We start from the raw sequence: 23,544 nt of genomic DNA, 5'->3' as shown, positions 1-23,544 counted from the left end.
TGCCAGGAGTAACCCCTGACCCTGGGCACCGCCAGGTGTGCCCCCTGTCCACTCAAAACAATAAAAAGAAAGAAGCATGGGACTGGCATGGGAAGGTGAGGAATGCTCACCAGTCGTCAGGCTTCTCCGCCTTCGGGTCTGGAATGTTCTCCGGCTCGTCGTCAAGCCAGCCCTCCGGTTTAGTCACACTTGTGTCTTCTATTTGGGCAGGTTCACTTTCATCCCTGGGAAACAGCATTTGCTTTTCATCGGGAGTTACCGGGATGTGTAAGATGCACGCCCCAAAATGCAGAAGGTCCCTACCATCTGCACTGCCCTTCTCTCTTTGCAATAACACCCCCAGTACTCCTGGCACTTAGCACTCCAGTCTGCTAGTGTGGGTGTTTGCGAGGCAGCCCCAGAGCTGCCTCCCACCTCCAGGCCCCCAGGAACTGGGAAGAGAGCTGTCCAGCTAGAGTCCCCAAACAACCGGCTTTTAAATGTATCTATGTGAATGAAGGTAATAAGGTCTACGTGGAGACACCACAAAACCTATCTGCTGGACAAAAATTATTTTGGTGAATGAGAGAGAAACCCAGTTCCTCTCTTTACCTGAGCTCAGGTTACGGGAACTGAGCATTTCTGTCATCGAAAGTGGCTGGAGTTCTGGAGAACAGCAACCGAACAAGCACTCAGCAAACGAAAATGCTGTGGTTAAGCCAGCTTAACCAGAGGCACGAGTGAATCCTATGTATATAAGCTGCTAGGCATGTGGTCATTTCAAAACCAGGTAATAAACTGAAAATACTGCAACTGTATAAAATTTGCACACAAATAACACTGCTGGTGTTTTTGTTCCAACGTTTTCCCTGAAGCACAGGAAGTTTAAAAATAAATGAAAAAAAGAAAAGGCAATTCAATTCAGATATTAAAGTCATAAAACATATACTTTAAAGGTATAAAAGTAGTCCATTTTAGGAAAGCGTTTTACCCCTAAAGAGTCTCAGTGGTTTTAATATATGTTTAAATGTGTAAGCGCCGCCTTGTACATGGCTGACCCGGGCTACGTCCTGGTGCCCTCCAGGGTTCCCTGTGCCCAGCCAGGGGCAATCCCTGCTTGCCTGCTGCTGGGTGTGGTGGGTCATACACACGCGCCCCCCACTTCCAGCTGGCCACCCCTGCTCTGCGTCAGGCCCCTGCTCACCAGTCATCTGGCTTGACGGCCTTGGGGTCGGGGATTTTGGCTCTGTCGTCCCAGTCGTGAGGTTTCTTGTCCATGGGGTCTTCAATTTCTTTGGGGGGATTAATAGGTGGAACCACGTCTTCTAGCAGGCTCCCCTTATTCACGACTATTTGATCAATTAATATCTCAAACGTGTCATCTGGATTCATCACTAGAGACCAATTTAAATACATTACCACACTGCAGGGACATTTAGACAAGTCTTATAAATAAACTACAACTAAATATCATGGATAAACTTTTCTTCAAACTAGAAGCGGAACAATACCAATGTGCTAAGTCAAACTGCATGGTGATCACCAGCTACGATGCCTTCTAAAATTAAAAATAATTTTAAGTAAAAATAAAAAAGCGTTATTCATTTTAAAGTAAAACATACCCAACAGCTAACTCAGTACAGGACCAGTCACCTTTACTCTTTCCTGTAGAGTACAACTCAATCACTTTTTTAATATTTACAGATCTTAGGGGGGGGGAACATCTCAAATTGAAAATGTTTGCAAGTACACAGCAAAAAAAATTTTTTTTCCTGACTCACTGGTGAGTTAAGTTATTTGGCCCATTGGAAATGATCACGTTGGACAGGAACTTAGTGTTGAAAGCAGGTAAAGGGATTTATCTGATAACCTTTCAGTATCTGTATTGCAAAATGAATAACGCCCAAAAGGAGAGAGAGAGAGAGAGAGAGAGAGAGAGAAAGAGAGAGAGAGAGAGAGAGAGAGGACACTGGTGGTGGGAAATGTGCACTGGTGATGGGACGGGTATTGAAACATTGTATGACTGAAACCCAATCATAAACAATTTTTTAACTATATATCACTGTGACTCAATTAAAATTTTTTCTTTAAGTTACTGGGCCCATACTTCCTCACCCTGCATGTTTAATGTGCATTTCCTACACACAGTTCATCTGGGAAGGCTGTTAAATGAGAACAACTGCCTGCTCGCTGCCTTTCATAAACTAGGGTAATCAACAGGCTTTGGATCATGCCGGCCACGGGGTCCCACTCTGAGGGGCGGGCTGGAGACACGGTGCAGGGGAGAAGGCGCTTCGCCTTGGCTTGAAAACCAGAAAACCAATGTCCAGGCTTTTGTCAAATGATTAGTAGCGACATCGACTAAAGGCGTTTGTGGGACAGACTGCAGGAACGCTCCATGTTCTCGCCCTCCTCTTCTCCCTGTCCTAAGGCTTCTGACCTACTCGGCAGCCGCTGTGACACAAGACTGGATCACCACCACCAAGAGAAAACACTTGGGTGCCCAAGGGTAAGGGCTAAAGTGTTTTCTTAAGAGGATGAATGCCGGAGGGGAGCAGAGTGCCCGTCTCCCCGGAGCACGCCAGGAAGTCCCAGGGAGCAGCAGCTCGGGTGAGTGAGCTGGAAGGACATACCAAGGGTATAGAGGTGAGTCTTCTTGTCTGTGAAGAACTTTTTAAGGTCCGTCTCTGGAGGCCTGGCATGCTTCTCTTCAAAAACTCCAGTCTGGGGATGTTTATGTCTGAAGATAAAATGAAGTTTATAATCTTCGCCACACTTATCTGGTCCAAACATAATGGTGTAAGATGTTTTATCATAAAAGTTTTCCTTCAAAGAGAGACGAGTATTGGGATTAGTCCACAACTAGAGTATTTCAGGAACTCCTCTATTCTACCCAACAACGGGTGGCTTATACCAATGGGCAAAAGCTAAGAATCCTTGACACAAGTGACCCAAGCAGGTGTAGGTATAGGAAAATGACACCTTTCCCCGGCAAAACGCACGTCCCAGAGCCCATTCTGCCCCCTTCCTGGAGATGGGGGACTGTGAGCGCCCTGGCAGCACCCTCCAGAGCTCTGGTGACTTGGATCCATCTGCACTGTCGCAACTGAGTCACGCACAGGGCAAACCTACGGTCTTGGCACTAACATGTCCAGGGTCAGGAGACGTCAAGGTGCTCGTCCCAAATGCACCTGCCCTGAGTCCGAGTTCCAGCACCACACGGTCACCTGAGCCTGGCCAGGTGCACCTCTGGACATCTGCAGCACCGCAGGGCCAAAGCACCATTGTATCCTCTGGCCCGATATTTGAACTCATGGCCCAATTAGCCAAGAATTGCCAGAGGTGGTGCTGGAGCAATAGCACCGCCAGGAGGGCATTTGCCTGGCACACATCCAACCGGAATTCAATCCCTGGCACCCCATGTGCTCCCCTGACCAGGAGTGACCAGGAGTGACCCAAAACACACACACACACACACACACACACACACACACACACATACACACACACACTGAACTAATGGCCCAATTGGCCAAGAATTACTAATGAAGGTGCTGGAGTGATAGCACAGCAAATGCTCTCTCTCTCTCTCTCTCTCTCTCTCTCTCTCTCTCACGCACACACACACATAAACATACACACACATTTACACACACATACACACACGCGAGTTTCCAGTGGGCCCTGACCTCCACGTGAGAGAGCACTGTCCCTGCAAGAAGCCCTACGGTGATCGCCCTATTGACAGTTTTTCTGGAAGACACCAGAAAATGCTGCTCCTGAACCCACAGTGGAATGAGATCCACCCACCAAAACAGACCCAGAAACAAGCCCCCGTGGTGCTACTACGGCATCTGACAGGCCGGCACGAGGAAGACTCCAAGCTCCTGGGCACGTCCACTCTTCGGCCCGGCCTCCTCACTGCCACACTGGGTAATGGCCGGCAGCTCTGCCTAAGGCTTCTCCAGAGCCTTGGTACAGCACATCAGGTTAGAAACACTCAGTGCTGGATTTTAATCTTTGTAGCTTCCAGGCCTACCAGAAACGGGGCCACTCTCCCCCTGCGCCCAGTGGGTGCCCACACACATTGGCCAGCTGCCTGCCCACGGCTCACTGACCGACCTCTGCCCTCGCAGAAACCCTGACAGCATTGCAGAAGAAGTCCTGAGCAAGGTCTCCATGGCATACGGCCCCCTGATGCCCCTGCCACTCTTGGTCTCCCTCAGGCATTTCGTTCTGTGGCTTTGTCCTACTCTGAATAAGTGCATGAACTGCACTCGGCGAAGAAACCCACTCTAGGCCGAGATTTCAGTGACATGGAGAGGCTTCGTGTTACTTGTAACTTATAAATGTGGCAAAGGTCTCTTTGATGTTGTGACTGATTTACAGACAGATGCTCGCAAGTCACAGTAGGAAGTTACTCGCTCAGGCTGGGGCAAGATTCCCTAAGCTCAGTTGAGAAGGACCCTTTTAACTTCTCTAATGACCCCTTAAATATACTTGAGGCATTGATAAGGTTTCCGTAAACATTAAAATAGCATACCAGATTCAAATCGTCAGTGTCTGCTAGGAGTTTAATGTATGCACCGCCACAGTCAATACCGTCTTGAAAATTCACTTCATATCTAAATAAAGGGAGAAAGAATCAGACTGCTGATAACTGCAGAGGACAGATGGACAGCACTTCAAGACCTGAGTTCACTTTCATCGATTCATTTAAATAGGAACTTTTAACCTCACCAGAGGCCCCCACAGAGTCTGGGGGATCGCATAATGCACCCACATTTCAACATGCACCAATTTGGGAGACCCAGCTTAAAAGTTGTCATGAAATCTTAAATTATATTCACAGTACTTGAGAGATAGCATCTTTATCTTATTAATCCCCTTTGTTTCATGTTACAAAAATTAAGAGAAGACAAAGACTTCCATTACTTCTCTTTTCAAACACATAAAGACCTCAAACCGGTTCCTCCTGGTTCTCTGGATGCCAGTAATTTAGTATCTGCTTTAATAAATTTTAGACTTATTTTCCTATCTTTGCTTCTAACTTTCAAGCTATCTTTGGCTTACCTGGCAAGCGGTAATTCACATTATGGCCAAAATCAGAAATTTGATTCCTTTTTAAGTATTATATTTGTTAACATGAAAGAGACCCTTTTCTTAAGGTCACCAACATTCAAATCAGAAAATTATACTGTCTTATTTTATGGTCCAGCAGAATACTACAACCTACAGACTTTCAAGAAATGAGAAAAACCAAGCTTGAATAATGATAAATAATGAAGCCCAAATACAACTACTTTGAATTCAGATCCAGGCGCCGTAAAGCAGATGTCTCCATTAAGCGAGTGACACTCATTGTTTGGTGTCCCAGGGCATATGAAAGTAATGTTTACCCTACTCTGCTCAAGTGTCAAAAAAGGACACTATACACACCTAGGGCTGGAGTTGTAGCACAGTGGTAGGGTGTTTGCCTTGCACGCGGCCAACCCGGCCGGCCCGGGTTTGATTCTTCCGTCCCTCCTGGAGAGCCCGGCAAGCTACCGAGAGTATCTCGCCTGCACGGCAAAGCCTGGCAAGCTCCCTGTGGCATGTTCGATATGCCAAGCACAGTAACAACAAGTCTCATAATGGAGACGTTACTGGGCCCGCTCGAGCAAATCAATGAACAACGGGAGGACAGTGCTACAGTACTACAGTGCATACACACCTTAACTAAAACACGCTTCATTGCAAAGAAAAATAAAAACAAGAGCAGAGGGCACTGTCCTCCCATTGTTCATTGATTTGCTTGAGCGGGCACCAGTAACATCTCCATTGTGAGGCTTGTTGTTACTGTGTTTGGCATATCGAATACGTCACGGGGAGCTTGCCAGGCTCTGCCATGCGGGCGGGATACTCTTGGTAGCTTGCCGGACTCTCCGAGAGGGATGGAGGAATCAAACCTGGGTCAGCTGCATGCAAGGCAAATGCCCTACCCGCTGTGCTATCACTCAGAAGTAACATTTATATATTTCCTCCTTGTTTTTTTAATTCAAATTTTATTGCACTGTAACTGTACTTGTATAGCTCTATTCTGGTTTTATACTAGCACAGGTAAAACAAGCTTGAATAGTTTACACTGGATGTAGCAGGATGCATGCAAGCAATTTCAAAATAAAACTGGCCCTGTCCTCCGAGGGGAAGGAGGCTGTCCATGATGGCATGTACCCTTGAAGAGGTCTCTTCACTTGAAAGGCTAGCCGTTGTATTTCTTCGTTAAATAAATTAGCTTCCTGGACTCCTACCGCTAATTGAACAGCAAGAGTTATAATTCCTTTTTGAATGTGAGGCTGAAAACTCAATAGCAAGTAATTTTTTAAAAAAAGTCAAAATGATTTTAATATGCACTGAAGAATTTATGGAGGAAGAATTCTGCATGTTAAAGCATATGTATGTAATATTTATTCTAACCTAGTTTTCACTTAAAACCTCAGGATACTCCTACATACACATGCATTGTGTATTGTAGTGATAATAACAGGGAAAATCTGGATTTTTATACCTAGCAGTCCTGCATACACAAGCTATGTACAAAATCCAACTTAACAAAAGTGACAGAATTTCAGAGAAAGTATTTAAGAGCCTAATAAAACTTACTGAACTATCAAAGGTTCATCGGCAAAAATAAAGGGTTTTGCTAATATAGCAGATATTGCATGGTGCTTGGCTCGTGACTTCAGCACCAGTCCTCTGTCACCAGGCACTCGGTTCTCTTTCAGTTCTTCTATTTCCCATCTTCCTAAAATAGAAAGCAAAGTGATCAAACAGAAACAAGACAGACTGACTCTAATCACCAGCACTGTAACTAATAACATTTTTTTCACGACTGATCTGGGAGAAACAAATTGAAAGATCTCAATCAGGATATTTCCACAGCTGCAGGGATACCTGACTCCTTTTCAGAAAGTGCTTTCATGTTCTTAACTGAAATTATAGGAAATGAGCAAATGCCCAACACTGCAGTGTCTGCCTGAAGATAGAAGGCTGGCCTTATATCTCATAAGGCTTGGTTTGTTCTCTGGTGAGTGTTTTGTCTGACATGTTAGGATCTAACACCACTGCTTTTTTTAAAATATCAAAACTTTATACATGAGACAAGGAGTATCCATGACACAAAATGAGCCTTTTGCCCAGGCCTATTGATTTCTAACTGTGTGGCATTTGGGCTGCTCTTCTTCCTGTGCTGAAGTGATTGGAGAGATTGGAATTTCATCTTGACAATGGCACATCCCAGGAACACAAACTGCAGCCCATTTCCAGGCAAGGGGACAGTCCATCGGCATTCGCAGACTCAGCGCTCACCCGCAGTGGGCACTGGCTACTGCTAAGCTGGACCTTGGCCGGGCCCGAGATTTCCTGCAGTTAATGTCAGGAACAAGCTCCTGAAATCAAACCCAAAGCAGCATTCCACGCAGAGCGAGGCCAAACGTGTGTGCGAGACTTTTCTCCTTTCCTCTCTGTGGCAAAGAGCCACCTCATATAATTTGCATAAAATACTCTAGTTTTCAGAAATAACAGGTAACTATTGAAAAACTCAATTTAGCAAAAGTGGACGGATTTCAGACAGTGTGTCAGATCGCAACACTCAGGAAAGGGTGCTTGGGAGCCCCGGATGCTCTCCACTTTTCCTTCCTTTCCGAAACGCTAACTGCAGCCCCGACCTCACAGAGAGCCCAGCCTGGCACCAGTGCCTGCAGCGCCAGGCACCCTTCCAGCATGTGGTCCATATGGAACAGTGCCAGACACATTCTGTAGTGTCTTGCTTTCATGGGAATTTTTAATGGAGGTGCGTTTTTTTTTTTAATTTTCAGTTTTCTTCTTTCCCTATTCCCCTCCCCTAATTTAATTACACTATATTTTTCTTTAAAGGTTGAATTTGACTTCTCTCACATCAAGTTGTATTATCACAATTTACCTATGGTTTGAACAAAACACTCTGCTTTAAGAACTAAAACGTTCTGTTTAGGCTGTTCAGGAAACTGGCCATCGAGTTTAAGCCCAGCTGCCTTGTACAATGGGAGAATGCACGCTGGGAGAATGGCAAAGTGAGTGTCCAGCACTTCATTTTAGAAAACTTGTGGCAACACTATTCTCTGATGAGAGGTTTTTTTTCAAACTTACATAATCATTTTCTATTTGTAAGTTCCCCCAGCTCCAGACTAGACCAGGTAATATAAAGTCGAGTATAAGTAAAATTTTTTATAAAGAATTTACATGGTTTTATAAGATAGCCTGAGAGTGGGTTGCTTATGCACTGGTATTTATGGCATCTATTCTTTTGTTAATAACTTTATCTGAAAACCTTTGTAAAGTAAAGTAAAGTAAAGTAAAGTAAAGTAAAGTAAAGTAAAGGCCCTCCCGTTGATCATCGATTTGCTCGAGCGGGCCCAGTAATGTCTCCATTGGAGACTTGTTGTTACTGTGTTTGGCATATCGAATACGTCATGGGGAGCTTGCCAGGCTCTGCTGTGCGGGCGAGATACTCTCGGTAGCTTGCCGGGCTCTCCGAGAGGGGCAGAGGAATCGAACTCAGGTCGGCCATGTTGGCTGCGTGCAAGGCAAACGCCCTACCGCTGTGCTATCGCTCCAGCCCAGGAAAACCTTTTTATTCCTCCAAATACAAACCCATTTTTCCCTAGGACTTGCCCTTTCATTCAGATTTGCCTAGGAATAACTTTTACTCATGTGGTGCTTAACAAAAGCTGTGGCCAACTACACTAAATACGAAATATTCCTGCAAAGAGATCACGTATTGGCCTCAATTATTCTACAGCCAGCACTGCAAGTACCAAAATCCAAAATCCCATTTTAGCACCTAGAACTTTACAAGATCCCCTATCTTCAACATTGCTTCCAAGGAGCTGAAAAATCGGCCAACACCACTAAATCTAATATGCTAAAAATGGACTTTTAGGGATATTCGCATTTACTAAGACTACAGACACTCAACTGGGGCGCTAAGAAGTTTGATAGTGGCTAACTCACACGGGTTTTTATTTTAAGCTGCAGGAAAATACTACAAACCATTTTTATCCAGTGAGAGGGAGACAAAGTAGCTGCATCTTCATTTTAAAACCTCCCACCAGTGGCTTCTTCTAAAATTCAAACGTGAAGCAAAGGCTCCCTCAATGTTATGGCCAGTTGTGCGCTGCCCCTGGTAGGTCAGAGGCGTTAAGCCGGGCATTCTGTTGGACAGGGTCTATTTGCATGACCATTCTAGGCCGTGCTGTGCCCTGAAGCTTGGCTGTGCTGGGGGAATGACTCCTTTCTCTGGAAGGGCTGAGACGATAAGCATTGTGTGTGTGTGTGTGTGTGTGTGTGTGTGTGTGTGTGTGTGAAACTTCCACGCAGACCCGCCCAGCAAACCCATGCCAACCAACCACAGTGGCACAGCAGTGGGGCCCTGTCCACACTCGAGGGAGGTGGGAGGAGCCCAGCGCTTTGGGCTGGAACCAGGTGCCCGGGTGGGAAACCCAGGGGTGTAGAAGACGGTTGGCCAGGAGTGGCGCCCCAAGAATTGGGATGTAGACGGAATGACTGGGGATTCCACCAAGACCAGAGGGGACTGAACACGGAGCAGGGGGCCTGAGCCCCACACAGGTTATCTGACGAGAACCAGAGTCCCAACAGCCACCACACGTGGCTCAGGCTGGCCCCAGTCAGTGTAGAGAGAGAAGCTTTACCATCATAGATGGACATCTCCTCGTCTTCTATGCCATCTTTCTTTGCTTTCGATAAGACCCACCTGTAAATACAGAGAACAAGTTTATCGTTAAAAAGAAAACTAACAATCCATAAATACAACATCAAAACACAATACAAGACAACCCACAGTCCCTGTGCATTAAAAAAAAAAATCAAGAATAGTGGCTAAATGACTAAATAAGGATGTCTCTATACATTATCCTGCAAGGCTAGTGTTAAGGTAAACTTAGAATCTTCAATTTTCTAGCTATGAAATAATTCCCCACCAATAAAATAAACTTATAATCTTCAATTTTCTAGCTGTGAAATAATTCCCCATCAATAAAATAAAAATAAAGAAATGCAGGGTGGGCACTGCTGCTGAAAAATTTTTAAAAAAGGTAGTAAAGACTTTCAGAAAAAATAATAATATCTCTTAGGGTAGTATCTATAATAATAGCTTTTATTTGTACCATTACTTAGGATATAACAGTAAGTTGAGCTTGTCATATAATCCGTTCTTAGGAATGAAGAAATGCTTTACATTCATAATTCATTAGTGCATTTTCTTTGTATATGAATGATATATTCAGTACAGACTGTAAATAAATGGTAAACAAGTAACCATTCAAACTAAACATTTCTATCAATAACAAAAATGTGCTCCTTTTGTCGTCAAAGTACTCAAGTCCTTTCCAGAGTTCTAAGGCAGAGGCAGTTTCCATAGGCCAATAATCAGTCGCTTCCAGAGAGAACCAAATCAATGAAAACGATCCCTTCAATAAACACTCACCCAGCCAGCTTCCCACTATCAAACGTTTCAGCAAAGTAGACCTCTCCTAAAGGTTGCGGTGTCTTATATGTAATCTAGAAAACAGATTTTTAAAAGAAAGAAGCTGAAGGTACTCATCTCCACAAATACTTGTATTAAATTCACTGGCCCAGCAGGATGTAATGCACCCACAGGGAAAAATAAAACACATGGGTGCAGGATCTCTGATCTCTAGGTTTTGCATTTTAGTGGTGAAAATATATGTAAATATGGAAGTCTAATTATGAGGGGGGGGCGGGGAACCAGCTTACACACACAGAGATTTGGGGGCTCCTAACAGGAGAATAGGAGCTGAGTCATCAATAAGACACCATCATGGCTGACATGCCCTTGGAAGGATTCTAACATTCTAACAGGCAGCAACATCTGGGGATAAAGATTAGAAGCCATAGAACTAGGCTGATCAAAAGCTTGTAAAAAAAAAAGTTTGTAAGCACGAAACACAGTTCCACATACCTCCCTGCCCCCAGATGGCCCACCAGAGAGAGCAAGCGCAGCCTGTGGAGGGCAGAGGCCTTGCCCAGGGATACCCAGGGATGCCCAGGGTGGCTCTGGCTCCCCGGGTCACTCCCAGTGGTGCTCAGTGGCAGGTCCGAAGCCTGCCCTCTGCTCCTTGAGCTGTCTCTTGCCCTGGCAGCCACGACTGGGAAAGCACCTGGGCTCCAGCCTCTGGTGGGTGCCAGGTCCCGTGGGCTCCAATGTCTCCGTGGGTTCTGGCCTCAGATGGGCTCTGGTGTCACATGAGTTGCCCTTCTCAGCCCACCCTCCACTCACCAGCAGCATGCGTGCCATTACGTACACTGGATTGACAGGTGATTCTATCTCAGTGACTCGAGAAGTCTCAAAATCGCGCCCTAACCATGTTTGTGAGTGATCCCCAGCACCAGTGAGGAGTGGCAGCTGCCAGTGGTAGTTCCTACCACCCGACAGGCCCCCTGCAGGAGTGGCACCCCCATGGTGGGCACGTGCATGTCTGCCTCTCTGCAGGCCACAGGAATAAGCTGTGAGCAAAACACCTTGTGGAATTGGAATTGTAAAGGAGAAAGAGGGGCTGGAGCGATAGCACAGCGGGTAGGGTGTTTGCCTTGCACGCGGCCGAGCCGGGTTCGATTCCCAGCATTCCATATGGTCCCCCAAGGACCGCCAGGAGTAATTCCTGAGGGAAGAGCCAGGAGTAACCCCTGTGCATCGACAAGTGTGACCCAAAAAGAAAAAAAATGAAGGGAGAATGAATGAGTACTATGAACAGCTGACCAACACCGCGTTGCTGCTCATACAGACCTCCACTGGAAGTGATTCCGAGAGAATTCTTATGCCAGTGCTCTCACGTCCTTCTCTGTGACTCACCCGTAGCCAGTATGGCACACACAAAATGGACGTTTCTCAGCACCAAAAATACTACTGGAAAAAACGCTCCGATTTCAGATAAAGCCTTCTTATTGGGGTGGAGGGAGGGTCTCCTGGCGTACCCGGGACCCCTCCCCACGGTTCCCGTCAGCTCTTGGGCCCTGCAGGACTGGGGATGGTACAGGACACATGGTGGTGCTCAGAGGCCTCTGGAGTTTCACATGGGCATGTGCCAGGAACCGTCAGCCGACACGGGCCAGTCGCATTCAAGGTAAGAGCCTTAACCCTGTACTATCACTCCAGCCCCTAAAGTGCTTATATGTGTGCGTTTTCAGGGATCATCAGAGTGTCCAAAACACTACCAAATTTTCTGGAGAATTCCTGTTAGACAGCAGATCAAAACACAGATCTGAGCTCTGTGGAGAGAGAAAGCTGTAGTAAATCCCTTCCCTCACACCTCTCTTTCTAAGTCATCCTCCAACTTGGAATATTCTCTCCTCAGGGAAATAAAAGACACTGATTTTACTTGTAGGAGAGCTAGAGTCACCTCTGCTTTTATCTGAAAAGGGCACAGAGGGTCAGAAACCAGGTTGGAAAACCCTTTATTTAGCTTAAGTCCTTCATCCTTCTGCTAGGGACATTCTCCTTTCCTGCCTAAACACGTCTGCTGTGATTCCTGGGAGAAACCTGTGACATGCTGTGCTCATACCCCATAGTCAGTGGCACTGCACAAGATGGGCATCAGTTGGTTCGAGCAAAGCCATGCTTTCTATTTATTTAGAAGCTCAACACCTTTAGGACAGAGATCGGTCTTGGGCACCCAGGTCTTCCTGCCTACCGACATGTAAAGGAAGAGTTTATCGCTCTTTTAATAATCTCACCTCGGAGGAGTATTCACCTTCATTCCCATCAATCTCTTCTGACTTTTCATCAAAGTCTTCCAACTCAACACCATCATCCACAGATTCTGCATTAATTGAGGTGAATAGAAGACCCAAACATAGCCAAAAGCCTTGGAAATGCATATTGGTTGTCTCTGAAGTGAAAATAAAAATTAAGGTGAGAAAAATACATGCAGGTAGACTTACAAAGAATAATTCTTCCCAAATACTTTCTCTAATCGAGGCTAGCCTTTAATACAAACTCATCAAAATTATTTAAGCCTTTAATACAAACTCATCAAAATTATTTAAGCCATGCTTTGAAGGAGTGAAAATTCAGTCCTCAAGTCTCATGAACACCAATTTTACCGCTGCCTCCAAAACCCAGAGACAGTGGAGCAAAATCATAACCACAGAGTCTGAGAAACTCAAACTCACATCACACAGGGTCCCCACCCCACCCCAAAAAAACAGGAAAATAATGCATGATTCTGAAAGGTTTAAATCACTTTTTAAAAAATTACAATGCCATTGAGATATCTAAACATACAACTGAAAATGTTGTCATGAAACCTAAATACATTTGTATAAAAATACCAAAAAGAAAAAGTATTTGACCACAGCTTGTCCTGACAGTATTCTGCTGTAACCCAATCATAGCAGAATTAAAGCACTAAGAGGGTTACAGGATTCACGGCCACACCAGTGACAGAGTAGTGAGCAGTTACCACCTTTGCAACTTAGGAAATTCAATTCATGAGATCCCAAATGGAGGTGGGAAGGTGAGAAATAATGGTCTCATTTAGTGTAGAAACAGAATATGACAAGATTTGGCATCCTTTTATCATAGAAACACTCGATAAACTTGGACTAGAAACTTCCTTAAAGACCCTCTATGAAAAATCCAATAACTGATACCATCTTAATGATGTAAGACTGAGATCTTTCCTCTCAACCCCTGGAACAAAACTAGGCCACCTGTTTATGTCTTTTCTCCTCTGCATGGTTTTCTATCTGGTTTATTTCTTTTCTACTCACAGTGGGTAGGGCATTTACCTTGCACGCGGCTGACCCGGGTTCGATTCCTCCGCCCCTCTTGGAGGGCCCGGCAAGCTACTGAGAGTATCTCGCCCACACCGCAAAGCCTGGCAAGCTACCCGTGACATATTCGATGTGCCAAAAACAGTAAGAACCAAGTCTCACAATTTGTTGTGAGACGTTACTGGTGCCCGCTTGAGCAAATTGATGAACAACGGGAGGACAGTGCTACAGTGCCACTCAGTCCAAGTGACAGTAACTAGGCAAGAGGGAGATGTGAAAGACAGCCAAATTAAAAAGATGTAAAATTCTCTGTCCAGATACAACATTTATTTTATGTGGAGTAAAACCTAGTCCCACCCATTTCCCCCCATCTCCCCCAAAAAAAAGCCTTTTAAAATAAAGGAATTCCGTGGAATTTTAGGACAAAAAAAACAGTATACAATAGCTTTATTTGCATTTATCAACAATGAATAGACAATTCAGAAAGCACTTCCACTGACAACGGCTTCAAAAAGGAAAAGGCCAGGAATAAATGTTAGCAGAAACAGAAGTCTTGCATGGGAAAGCCAACAAATATTGCTAACAGAAATTTGGAAGACACAAATAAGTGGGGAAATGCATGTCCGGGGAATGGGCAAGTCCTGGTGAGGCATCAGTACGGGGCGGGAATTTTCTGTATGCGTGTTTTCTGTATTCCCTTCCCAAGGCGTCCCCTTCCTTTGGGTTGCCTGCTCTTACATGGTTTTAACAGGAATTTGCTGACGGGGTCTGAGGTATGGTATTTAATGCTAGTGCCACCTGCCTTCCCTCCTGGCACGTGTACAGAAACCAGGCCAGGCCAGCTGAGGATGCTCCTGGCATCATCAGGTACCCTGGATGCCTTGGTGCTGAGCAGGGCAGAGGCACCCTGGGGAGCATGAACCTGTGCTGGTTCTCTGCACTGCGCCTGGGCCCGCTCACAGCACCGTGCAGCAGGAGCGACCTGGGACGGGCAGGGAAGTTTTTCTCCCCAGTCCCTGACGCAAGGCAAAGGATTCCACCGATACCACCTCAAAGCCCTGCCGAATCCACCACCAGGCCAAACCACCAATGGTGAAGTGCGGCTCACTCAGGGGAGGAAGTCAGGCTCAATCTCCCGTCCTGGGAGCAGCGTCTCTAAGAGACCCTGCACACGGGCCTGGGGCCACCATGCTAGAGTGGGAGCAGTCGGAGACTGACTGGGAGTGAGGTGTGATGTCAGAGAGGAGGAGGAGAGCTAGGGGAGACCCAGGGAAAGGCCAGCACATCGCACTAGTCTGAGTGAAGGATGGAGAACCAGGAGAGTCGGTGGTGGAACCAGCCCATTTCCTGGCCCAAGAAGTGCACGGCTTTCAGGTAGGCCCAAGACAGGGAACCCAGGACGTCCCGCTGGGTCTTTGTTCCCTTCAGCCTGCCTTCAACTACCCGGTTCTACCACAGGGTGTGTGGGGGGGGTAGAGAGGGGGGAGAATACTGTCGTTACAAGCTTGATATTATTTTCTTAAAGGTATGTAGGATAAAAATTCCATAGTTTGGAGAACCATCTACAAAGTTCCAAAAGAACAGCCCACAGCAATTTGTCCAACACCAAAGAGACAGAGAATCTGAGCTCGGCAGGACTGGAACTCTCCCTTCTGAGGGCTCCTGGGGGCTGGGTAAGTGGAGCAGGGTCCTGTCTACAACGCATGGCAGTGCAGGAGTGACAGGAGGAAAGGCTGCAGAGGACGGAGATGCATGTTACTAAGCAACCGACTGGACCAGTGTGTTGCAGAAAAGTCAGCAGAAGACTTCTAGGCAATTAGGGAGAGGCCAGTGAAAAAGTGGGGGGAGGGGGGAGTTTCCTAGTATCTGCAAAAACCTACAATATCTGTGGAAGGAAACATTTTTCTCTAGAATTAGCTCCTAGGGAAAACATCTGGGCTGAATCTTCATAGAATAGAGGTCTTTAACTCTGGTTTTAGGAGCAAGAACTGATGATGTCAACGTTTGTTCACAGAAATTTTCAATAGTAAGGGCACATTGTTGACAACTATTTCTATGGATGAGAGACGCGATGGTCTTGAGAAAGTCGGCCGTGTTCTGATCTAAGAGTGCAAGCAGAAATAAGTCGTTTTCACTCTACCACTCGACGTGGATGAGTATAGAGCTCTTATCTGGAGCTATTTCAGAATCTTGTTCCAGACAACCAGCTTTCAGCAGCTCAGTTCATGATTTACTCGTCTAGACAGGTTAGCGTCAGAAACTTCAGACGAAAAAGTTTTGTGTTGTCACATCATACAAATAAAACCAGACAAATTTCCACCAGAATGAGAGGGTATTTTGGGCATTGTCTGGCGCTGTAGCACCTCAAGAAAATGTGTTTGCACGGAGCACAGAGAAAGAGGAGAAACAGTACTGGCGGGTTCTCCTCTGAGGCTGTCTCCTTTGGCTCCGAAAGCAGCCTGCTGTGGAATAAACTGCCTCAGGGATGGAGTCATTCTGCAATGGCTAATGCTAGAAATGCAGGCGTGGTCAGCCAGCAGATAACGAAATTCATCACTCATGACTTCACTTCACAAACATTTTGATTGTCTCTTATGTGCCAGGTACTCTGGTTTGCCACTGAGTTTGCAGGAATCAGCGAAACATATATGCCTCCCACAGCACTCCATCACCACCACCACCTGCAAAAGTTTCCACACTAAACCAATGCCCAGGGTGTAATAACTATAGCAAGCCAGAGGAAAGCTAACTAGGTCTAAGACTTAGTTGTCTCAGGGAACCGCACTGAGGCAGTGAAGAGAGTCAGAGAAATGGACACAAAGTGAGGGGGCCAGACAGGGAGCCCTGATTTCCTAGGTTAAGAACAAAGGAAGCAGTAGGAAGAATTAAAAGGGAAGGAGAGAGAACAGGAAGAGGAAGTACTTGCTGTGTTTCAAGATACTAATCCCAATTTCTCTGACATGCTCTGTAAACCTATCACAGATCTGTAAGGACCACACTTTCAGGAGACAGTAACTTGGCCAGGAACAGCCCAGCTACCATCCAGATGGGGCAGGCTCGGGCTTAGGCTGGGACATCTGCCTCTATCCCTGGACTAAGGCTCTGGGAGTCATGGTTATTGCAGCAATGCTTGGGGCTTACTCCTGGCTCTGTGCTCAGGGATCACTCTTGGCTCGATTTGGGGAAAACTTGGGCTCTGCAGTGGCAGGAGTTCAAACTGGAACTACTGCATTTCAGCCAAGTGCCTTAACCCCTGTACTATCTCTCCAGCCCCTGAAGGTCTAATAATTTGATCCTTGCTAAGTAACCAGGTAGTTCTAGGTCTATAAAATATAAAACAAGACTAATTTTTAATGATACTTCAAGCTTTTGACATGTTCCAATTTGTGTGGGTTTTAGATTTTAAAGGTCCTATGTCTAGGTATTTGCAAAATATGTTTTCTGCACACATACTGTTGGCTAAACAGACTTTAAAACTCTTCAGCAAAGCAGTTAGGAATGCATCTCAGTGAAAGAACACTTGTTTTGCCTGTGTTTGGTCATGGGTTTGATCTCTGACACCACACACACACACACACACACACACACACACACACACACACACACACACACCTTTCCAGCATAGATTTTAAAACCGCTTTAAGATACATTAATTATTAACTTCAAAATATGACCTTATATTTGCATGACACTTTAAATCTTGGCAGTCACTCAATAAAGGACTGTTGGTCCGTATTCTCTATGGGATGTGACTGTCATTAAAAAAGATGAATTTGTGTCTCTTGGGATAAAATGGGTGGAATCAGAGGTGTGCTGTGTGAATAAGCAAGTGAAAGAATTGCTGGAAGTTCTCGCTCGTGTGTGGAATGTGAGTAACGAAAGCAGAGGGAAGCACAGAAACAACAAAATGATGCCCAGGACTCAGTGAAGAGGCGGTCAGGGAGGGAGCGATGAGGGTGGGGAGGACCTTTCATATGTGAGGGCACCAGTAACAGACGCATCTCATTACAGTCATACCAATTATAGGTCAGTGGAGGGAGGATGTAAATACAAAATCTAAATTAATCTCACCCCCTTTCTTTAATCCTGTCCATGGATTTATATTCTCTTTTGAATAGAGTCCAAATTTCTTAATCTAAAAAAGGATGATACCTCCTTTTTTTTTTTTGGCAGGGGAGTGGAGGTTAGGCCACACGTGCAGGGTTCAGGGCTTACTCCTGGCTCTGAGCTCAGGGACCACTCCTGGTGATCTCAGGGGCCCCAATGGGGTGCTGAGGATCAAAGTTAGGTTAGCTGCTTGCAAACTAATCACCTTATCCACTGTACTCTCTCTCGGGCATCTCTTGGTTTAAAAGAGGTGATATGGTCCAGGGTAGGGGCCCATCTGCTGGGAGGTAAGCAGCTCCTAGGAGTTCTGATCCTAAGGCTCTCTTTGGGGGTGGGGATCTGGGTCACAGTGGTACTCAGGGGCTATTTCTGGTCCTGTGAGCACAGGAGTGATCTCCGGCCACTCAGGTGCATATTGGCTATTGGAACTAGGCTCTTGGGAGGCAAGTACTCTCCTTCCCGTGCTCTCTCTTTGGTTCTCTTCTTACATGATTATACTTACCCTCGGTTTCAACTTTCAAAGTCTGGCCAGATCTCACTGCAGGAGAACCACTGTCAGCTCCCAATCACTACTAACGACTGGGAACTGGGTCCTCCCCAGACCTGCTCCCCCTAGCCCCTGGATTCCTCCCACCAGAGAGCCGCAAGTCCAGTGACAGTCTCGGTTGGCTCCCCTCCCCTCGAGGTGATTGGTGACAAAAACACATCTGCATATTTCTTTCTCTCACTGGGGGAGTTTGGGGTCTACACCTGGCAATGCTCAGGTGTCACCGATGCTCAGTGAACTCGGGGACCACTCCTGGCAGTGCTGGGGGAACAGGCAGGATGCCAGGAATCGAACTCAGCTGGCCCGTGTGCAAGGCAAGCACCTACCCGCTGTCCTATCGCTCTGGCCCCACACCTCCCAGTTTCTTAGCGGTCCTACCTGCAGGCCACAGCCTAACTATAGTCCCTATTTCTAGAAAAGGCCCGTCGGCCCCGCCTCTCCCCTGTGCACTGACCAGTCGCCTGCCTGACAGCTCAGGCTGAGGCTCTCACAGGATGGCCACTACCTGTGGGGTCACGTGGCAGTTCTCAGTTTTCAGTCTCAATTCTGTACCCCTAAGACCTTTGGTTGTCCCTTGCCCTTCTCCCCGCCATGCCCACACTCCCGGGCCCCTTGCCGCCCTTCCTGCCACTGTGTCCAACTCAGTGTCCATGGGTGCCTGTGGATACACCCACGGGGGTCTGCCACAAGATGGTGTTGAGGGGCTGCAGCAATAGCATAATGGGTAGGGCATTTGCCTTGCATGTGGCCGACCCAGGTTCGATTCCCAGCATCCCATATAGTCCCCTGAGTCCCACCAGGAGTAATTCCTGAGTGCAGAGCCAGGAGTAACCCCTGTGCATCACCGGGCGTGACTCCCCCCGCAAAAAAAAAAAAATAGATGGTGTTGAAAAAATTACCTCTGATCCCAAGTCTCTGCTGCGTGAGCACTCAGCCACTGAACCATGTCACCATGTACACACCAGCTGGGGGCGAGACCAGTGTCTAGTGCTGCTACTCAAAAGGCAAAAAAATCCCTCTGGCCTTTTGTTCCCTTGGGCAGGGAGAGGGGGAAAGGACTTAATGGCCTTAAAGAAAGAGTCATTTAGATCCACAATTGCAGCTGCTAATGTGGAGCCCTAAAGCCCGGGAACACACAGCCCAGCTGGGCGGGCTCCAGGTCCTGATCATCTAACATCGGCTCCACGCAATAATGAGTCTCATTCATGAATCTCATTCACCCCCCACCCCTTCCCCAGGGAGCATGCGGGGATCTCCGTGCTCCTGAAGAACGCGGAGATCCAATATTCCAACGTGGTGGGAGGATTTAGCCAATTAGATGGGAAAGCAAAACTCCATCTGGGGGAAAGCGATCAGACCTGAAGAAGACCCAAAGTGTGTGTTTGGGGGTTTTCCCCCAGAATGACCACGGAACCTAATTCTTCTTGTTGTTGTTCTTGTTGCTTGTTTGTTGGGAAGGGAAGGGAAGGGAAGGGAAGGGAAGGGAAGGGAAGGGAAGGGAAGGGAAGGGAAGGGAAGGGAAGGGAAGGGAAGGGAAGGGAAGGGAAGGGAAAGATGGAGTTAGGAGAGATTGGACAGCATGTGGTAGGTAGGGCATGTTTGGTAGGGCATGTGCCTTGCAGCAGGTCACCAGGGTTCAATCCCCGGCACCCGTGCGGTCCCCCGAGCCCAGCCAGGAGTGATCCCCGAGCGCCGAGCCGGGAGGAAGCCCTGAGCGTCGCCACGTGTGGCCCGAAACACAGCACCAGAGCGTCGGTGCGTTAAAAAGAAAAGAAAAAGTTCGAGGCAGCTACAGGAACACTCGGAATGTGAGTCTTGCGCTTTCCCTGGGGTCTGCCCACCCGCGCGCCAGTTTTGCGGCCGTTTGCTTGGAAACCCCCAGGCCCGTGCCTCTTCTGGCAGCGTGGGACCGCAGCTATAAATAAAAGCAACCAAAGTGTCTGATCGTAAACAGGCTTTAGGCGATAATGAGTCTCCCGTAATGAGGGTTTCGCGAGGATCCAGCCAGCCCTGGCGCGCGGTCCCCCGGCGCGCACACCTGGCTCCTGGCAGCGCCTGCCTGGGCGCGGGGCCGGCGGGGCCTGGGGTGGGCCTGGGGTCTGCCGGGGGTCTGCCGGGGGTCTGCCGGGGGTCTGCCTGGGGTCGATTCGGGCTGGGAGCGCGCTCGGGAGACGCGGGGCAGCGGGCAGGGCAGCGCCCCGACGCGCCCGTGGGGGGTCCCCGTCCAGCCTTGGGGGAGTGCGTGGAACGGGGCGGCGCAGGTAACCGCTGCAGTAACGGCCTCGGCGCCCCGGGGTGCCCGCAGGCCGGACGGGGGTGGGGGGAGCCCCGCGCCCACCAGGAGCCCCCGACCGACCCGGTGCGGGCAGCGGAGGGTGGTTCCAGCCCAGCGTCCAGCCGAGAGAGGGGCGCGGCCGGGCGCCTGTCGGGGGGCAGGTGGGAGAAGCGGCGCCGCCCCCCACCCCGTCCGGCCCCCCGCGGCCGAGTGGCCCGCGGCGCACGCACCTGCCTGGCGGGCCCGTCTCGGCGGTGGCAGCTCAGATGTCCGAGTCGCTGCCACTTGGTGCCGGCGTCTCGCACACCAACGCCGCCGGCGGCCGCCCAGCAGCGACTGCTAACCGCGCATGCGCGTGCGCCCCGCGGCACCTGCTGCCCAACGGCCGCCGACGGGCGCCCCGGGGCCTCCGCGCGCCGCGTCCCCGCACCTTCCCTCCCCTCCGCGCGCCCGGGCCGCCTGGGCCGCCTCCGCCGCCCGCTGCCCTTGCCCCGCGCCCTTGGGGGTCGGGGGCATCGCGCCGGAGAACGGGATCGGCGCCCCCAGACTTGGCCTGCAGGGCGCTGGGCTAAGATGCCGCGGTCTTCGCGTGCAACTCCGGGGAGCCGTCCTGTGTCCAGCGGGTGTGTGTAAAGACACGTTTATGTGCATTGGTAAACATACAACTCCGCTGTTAACGCGTTCGTTGATGCAAACGGTTGGCAACGCGGGGAACTGAATGCGTAAATATTATGTACATGATAATATATGTAAATTTACATGCATACTTATGTATGTATATGTATGTATCTCTGTCAAAAAGGCACGTGGATAGTTTTTTCTTTTCTTTTTAGAAAACTACCAGGGACGTCCAGCATCCTCTTACCTTCTTGTGCCAGGCATTCCAACAGTCTGTTTATTCAACATAATTCCATGACTCACAGCAAATACGCATACTTATGAAAGATTTCCAAGGGATTCCCTTCAAAAATGGCAGCAAAGTGGAAAACTGAACATTAAAAATCTAATTGGAGCTTAACAGGCCATTTTTAAGTCACACTTGACTCCTTGTCATTCAAATGCTAGGTTTCTGATATCAGCTTGGTTCTTTTGCTAATTTTGGACTGTTATTTTGAGGGAAATCTCTTTGTCTATTGGAGGAGGGGGGACCCAGTAATATTGGGGGCTATTCCTCTCTCTGTGCTCAGGAGTGACCCCTGGCAGAGTTGGAGGGACCACATTCGGTGCAGGGGTTGGTAGGATGCAAGGCAAGTGCCTTAAGCCCTGTCTATCCCTCCAGCCCCCATCCATCTATTTTGTGAGAGTATTTTGATAGGAGTTTAGAATGGAAAGGGCAGGTGTCATTCTTACTGGAAGTCCTGCTGAACTGATTTGCACGTGGAGCTCTGTACGCTGGTGGTAAAACGACTGCTGTATGCAAACCCCACATTTAGAGGAAGAGGATGTTCTGAACAGTCTATTCAGACCCAAACATGACTGCCCGGGAGAAAGCAGGCCTGATGCAGAGTTCTGCCTAGCCACTTCCTAGCCTCCCTAAGTTGGGTCCAATGTATATGGACCAACATCACGTGTGTATTTAGAAACAACACCACATTAAAGGGGCCAGAGAAGTAGCGCTCCGGGCACCATTAGGAGTCATGCCTGAGCACAGAACCAGGAGTAGCGCCTGAGCACCTGCAGGTGAGCAAACCAAAAAGAAGCGGGGAGAGGGGGAGGGAGGGAGATGGAAAAATAGTAGACTGGGGAGGGCCCTTGCCTTGTACACATTGGAGCCAGGTTCAATCCCAGGCACCCCATACAGACCCTGGGCAGCACCAGGAAGTGATTCCTGAGCACAGTGTCAAGAGTACACCCTAAGCATCACAGCGCCATGAGGTGTGGCCATCCCCCCGCCCAAGCACATTAGGTGCCCCCTTTCTGAGCACTATTGGGAATCCCCAAAGGAAAAAAAATTCCATTAGAGCAAGGAAGCACTTAGTCACTCACCCCTGACCCTGCACCACATAAGGTCACTTTTTTTTTTTGCTTGTTGGATCACACCTGGCGATGCACACTCAGGAGTTACTCCTGGTGATGCTCAGGGGACCATATGGGATGCTGGGGATCGAACCCGGGTCGGCCGCGTGCAAGGCAAACGCCCTACCCGCTGTGCTCTCTCTCCAGCCCCACACAAGGTCATTTTTAACATCAGCCTGCGAGAAGGGAAGAGCAGGTTCTCCGGTCCTCTGGAGCGAAGTGCAGAGTTTGTGGGAACCCCACCAGAACTGTGCAGGCGGGATCAAGTGCCAGTCTTGGCTCGGCGATGGGCCTGACTTCTTTAGGTGGCCACCTCGGTACCAGCTTTTGCTCATTTTCCATCGCAATGCACGAGGAAATTCTCAGTAAGGTTTCTGGGAGCATAGAACACGCAGCCGGTCCTCCTTTCCTCCCGCGTGTGCTTCCTGAGAACAGGCTGGGCTGTGCCAGGGTGGGAAGGGAGGGACCGGGGAGCCCCCTTCCTTTCCCACCCCAGGAAGGGGCACGCGGGGACCTGCTGTCAAGTTGCTTAAGCACCACACTGCAGAGTAGAAACTCCAGTCTTCTGCTTGCTAGGTCAGGCAGTTTTCAGCTGAAAAGTGAGGGGATGATGCGGAACGGCAGAGAGAGAGAGAGAGAGAGAGAGAGAGAGAGAGAGAGAGGTGACCCCAGAGCTCCACATCCCACAAGTCCCTCTGCAGTCTGCAGGCCCGCGGTGTCATACCATCGGGCCCTGGGGATGGAGCCCCAGCCGACGCTGGTGCAAATCCTGGGTCCGAAAGGCAGGATG

General features: G+C 48.4%; 1 protein-coding gene across 1 annotated transcript in view; it reads right to left on the bottom strand.

Annotated features, from left to right (window-relative positions):
- Positions 1-21,049, bottom strand: part of CLGN (calmegin) — a 28,252-nt gene extending 7,203 nt beyond the window's left edge. Inside the window, exons 1-9 of the mRNA XM_056119095.1 lie at positions 20,969-21,049; positions 12,769-12,923; positions 10,502-10,575; positions 9,708-9,769; positions 6,622-6,763; positions 4,523-4,604; positions 2,613-2,805; positions 1,184-1,373; positions 111-224 (exon numbers count right to left, since the gene is read on the bottom strand). Of these exons, the coding sequence (XP_055975070.1) occupies positions 111-224; positions 1,184-1,373; positions 2,613-2,805; positions 4,523-4,604; positions 6,622-6,763; positions 9,708-9,769; positions 10,502-10,575; positions 12,769-12,912 (1,001 nt within the window). The 5' untranslated portion in view covers positions 12,913-12,923; positions 20,969-21,049. The remainder of the gene's footprint in view (positions 1-110; positions 225-1,183; positions 1,374-2,612; positions 2,806-4,522; positions 4,605-6,621; positions 6,764-9,707; positions 9,770-10,501; positions 10,576-12,768; positions 12,924-20,968) is intronic.
- Positions 21,050-23,544: the final 2,495 nt, after the last annotated feature.

The sequence above is a fragment of the Sorex fumeus genome, unplaced genomic scaffold, assembly GCF_029834395.1.
Source record: "Sorex fumeus unplaced genomic scaffold, SorFum_2.1 ptg000039l, whole genome shotgun sequence".
Lineage (NCBI taxonomy): Eukaryota > Metazoa > Chordata > Mammalia > Eulipotyphla > Soricidae > Sorex > Sorex fumeus.
Note: the sequence above shows the minus strand (reverse complement) of the source record. Positions and strands in the feature narration are given on the sequence as shown.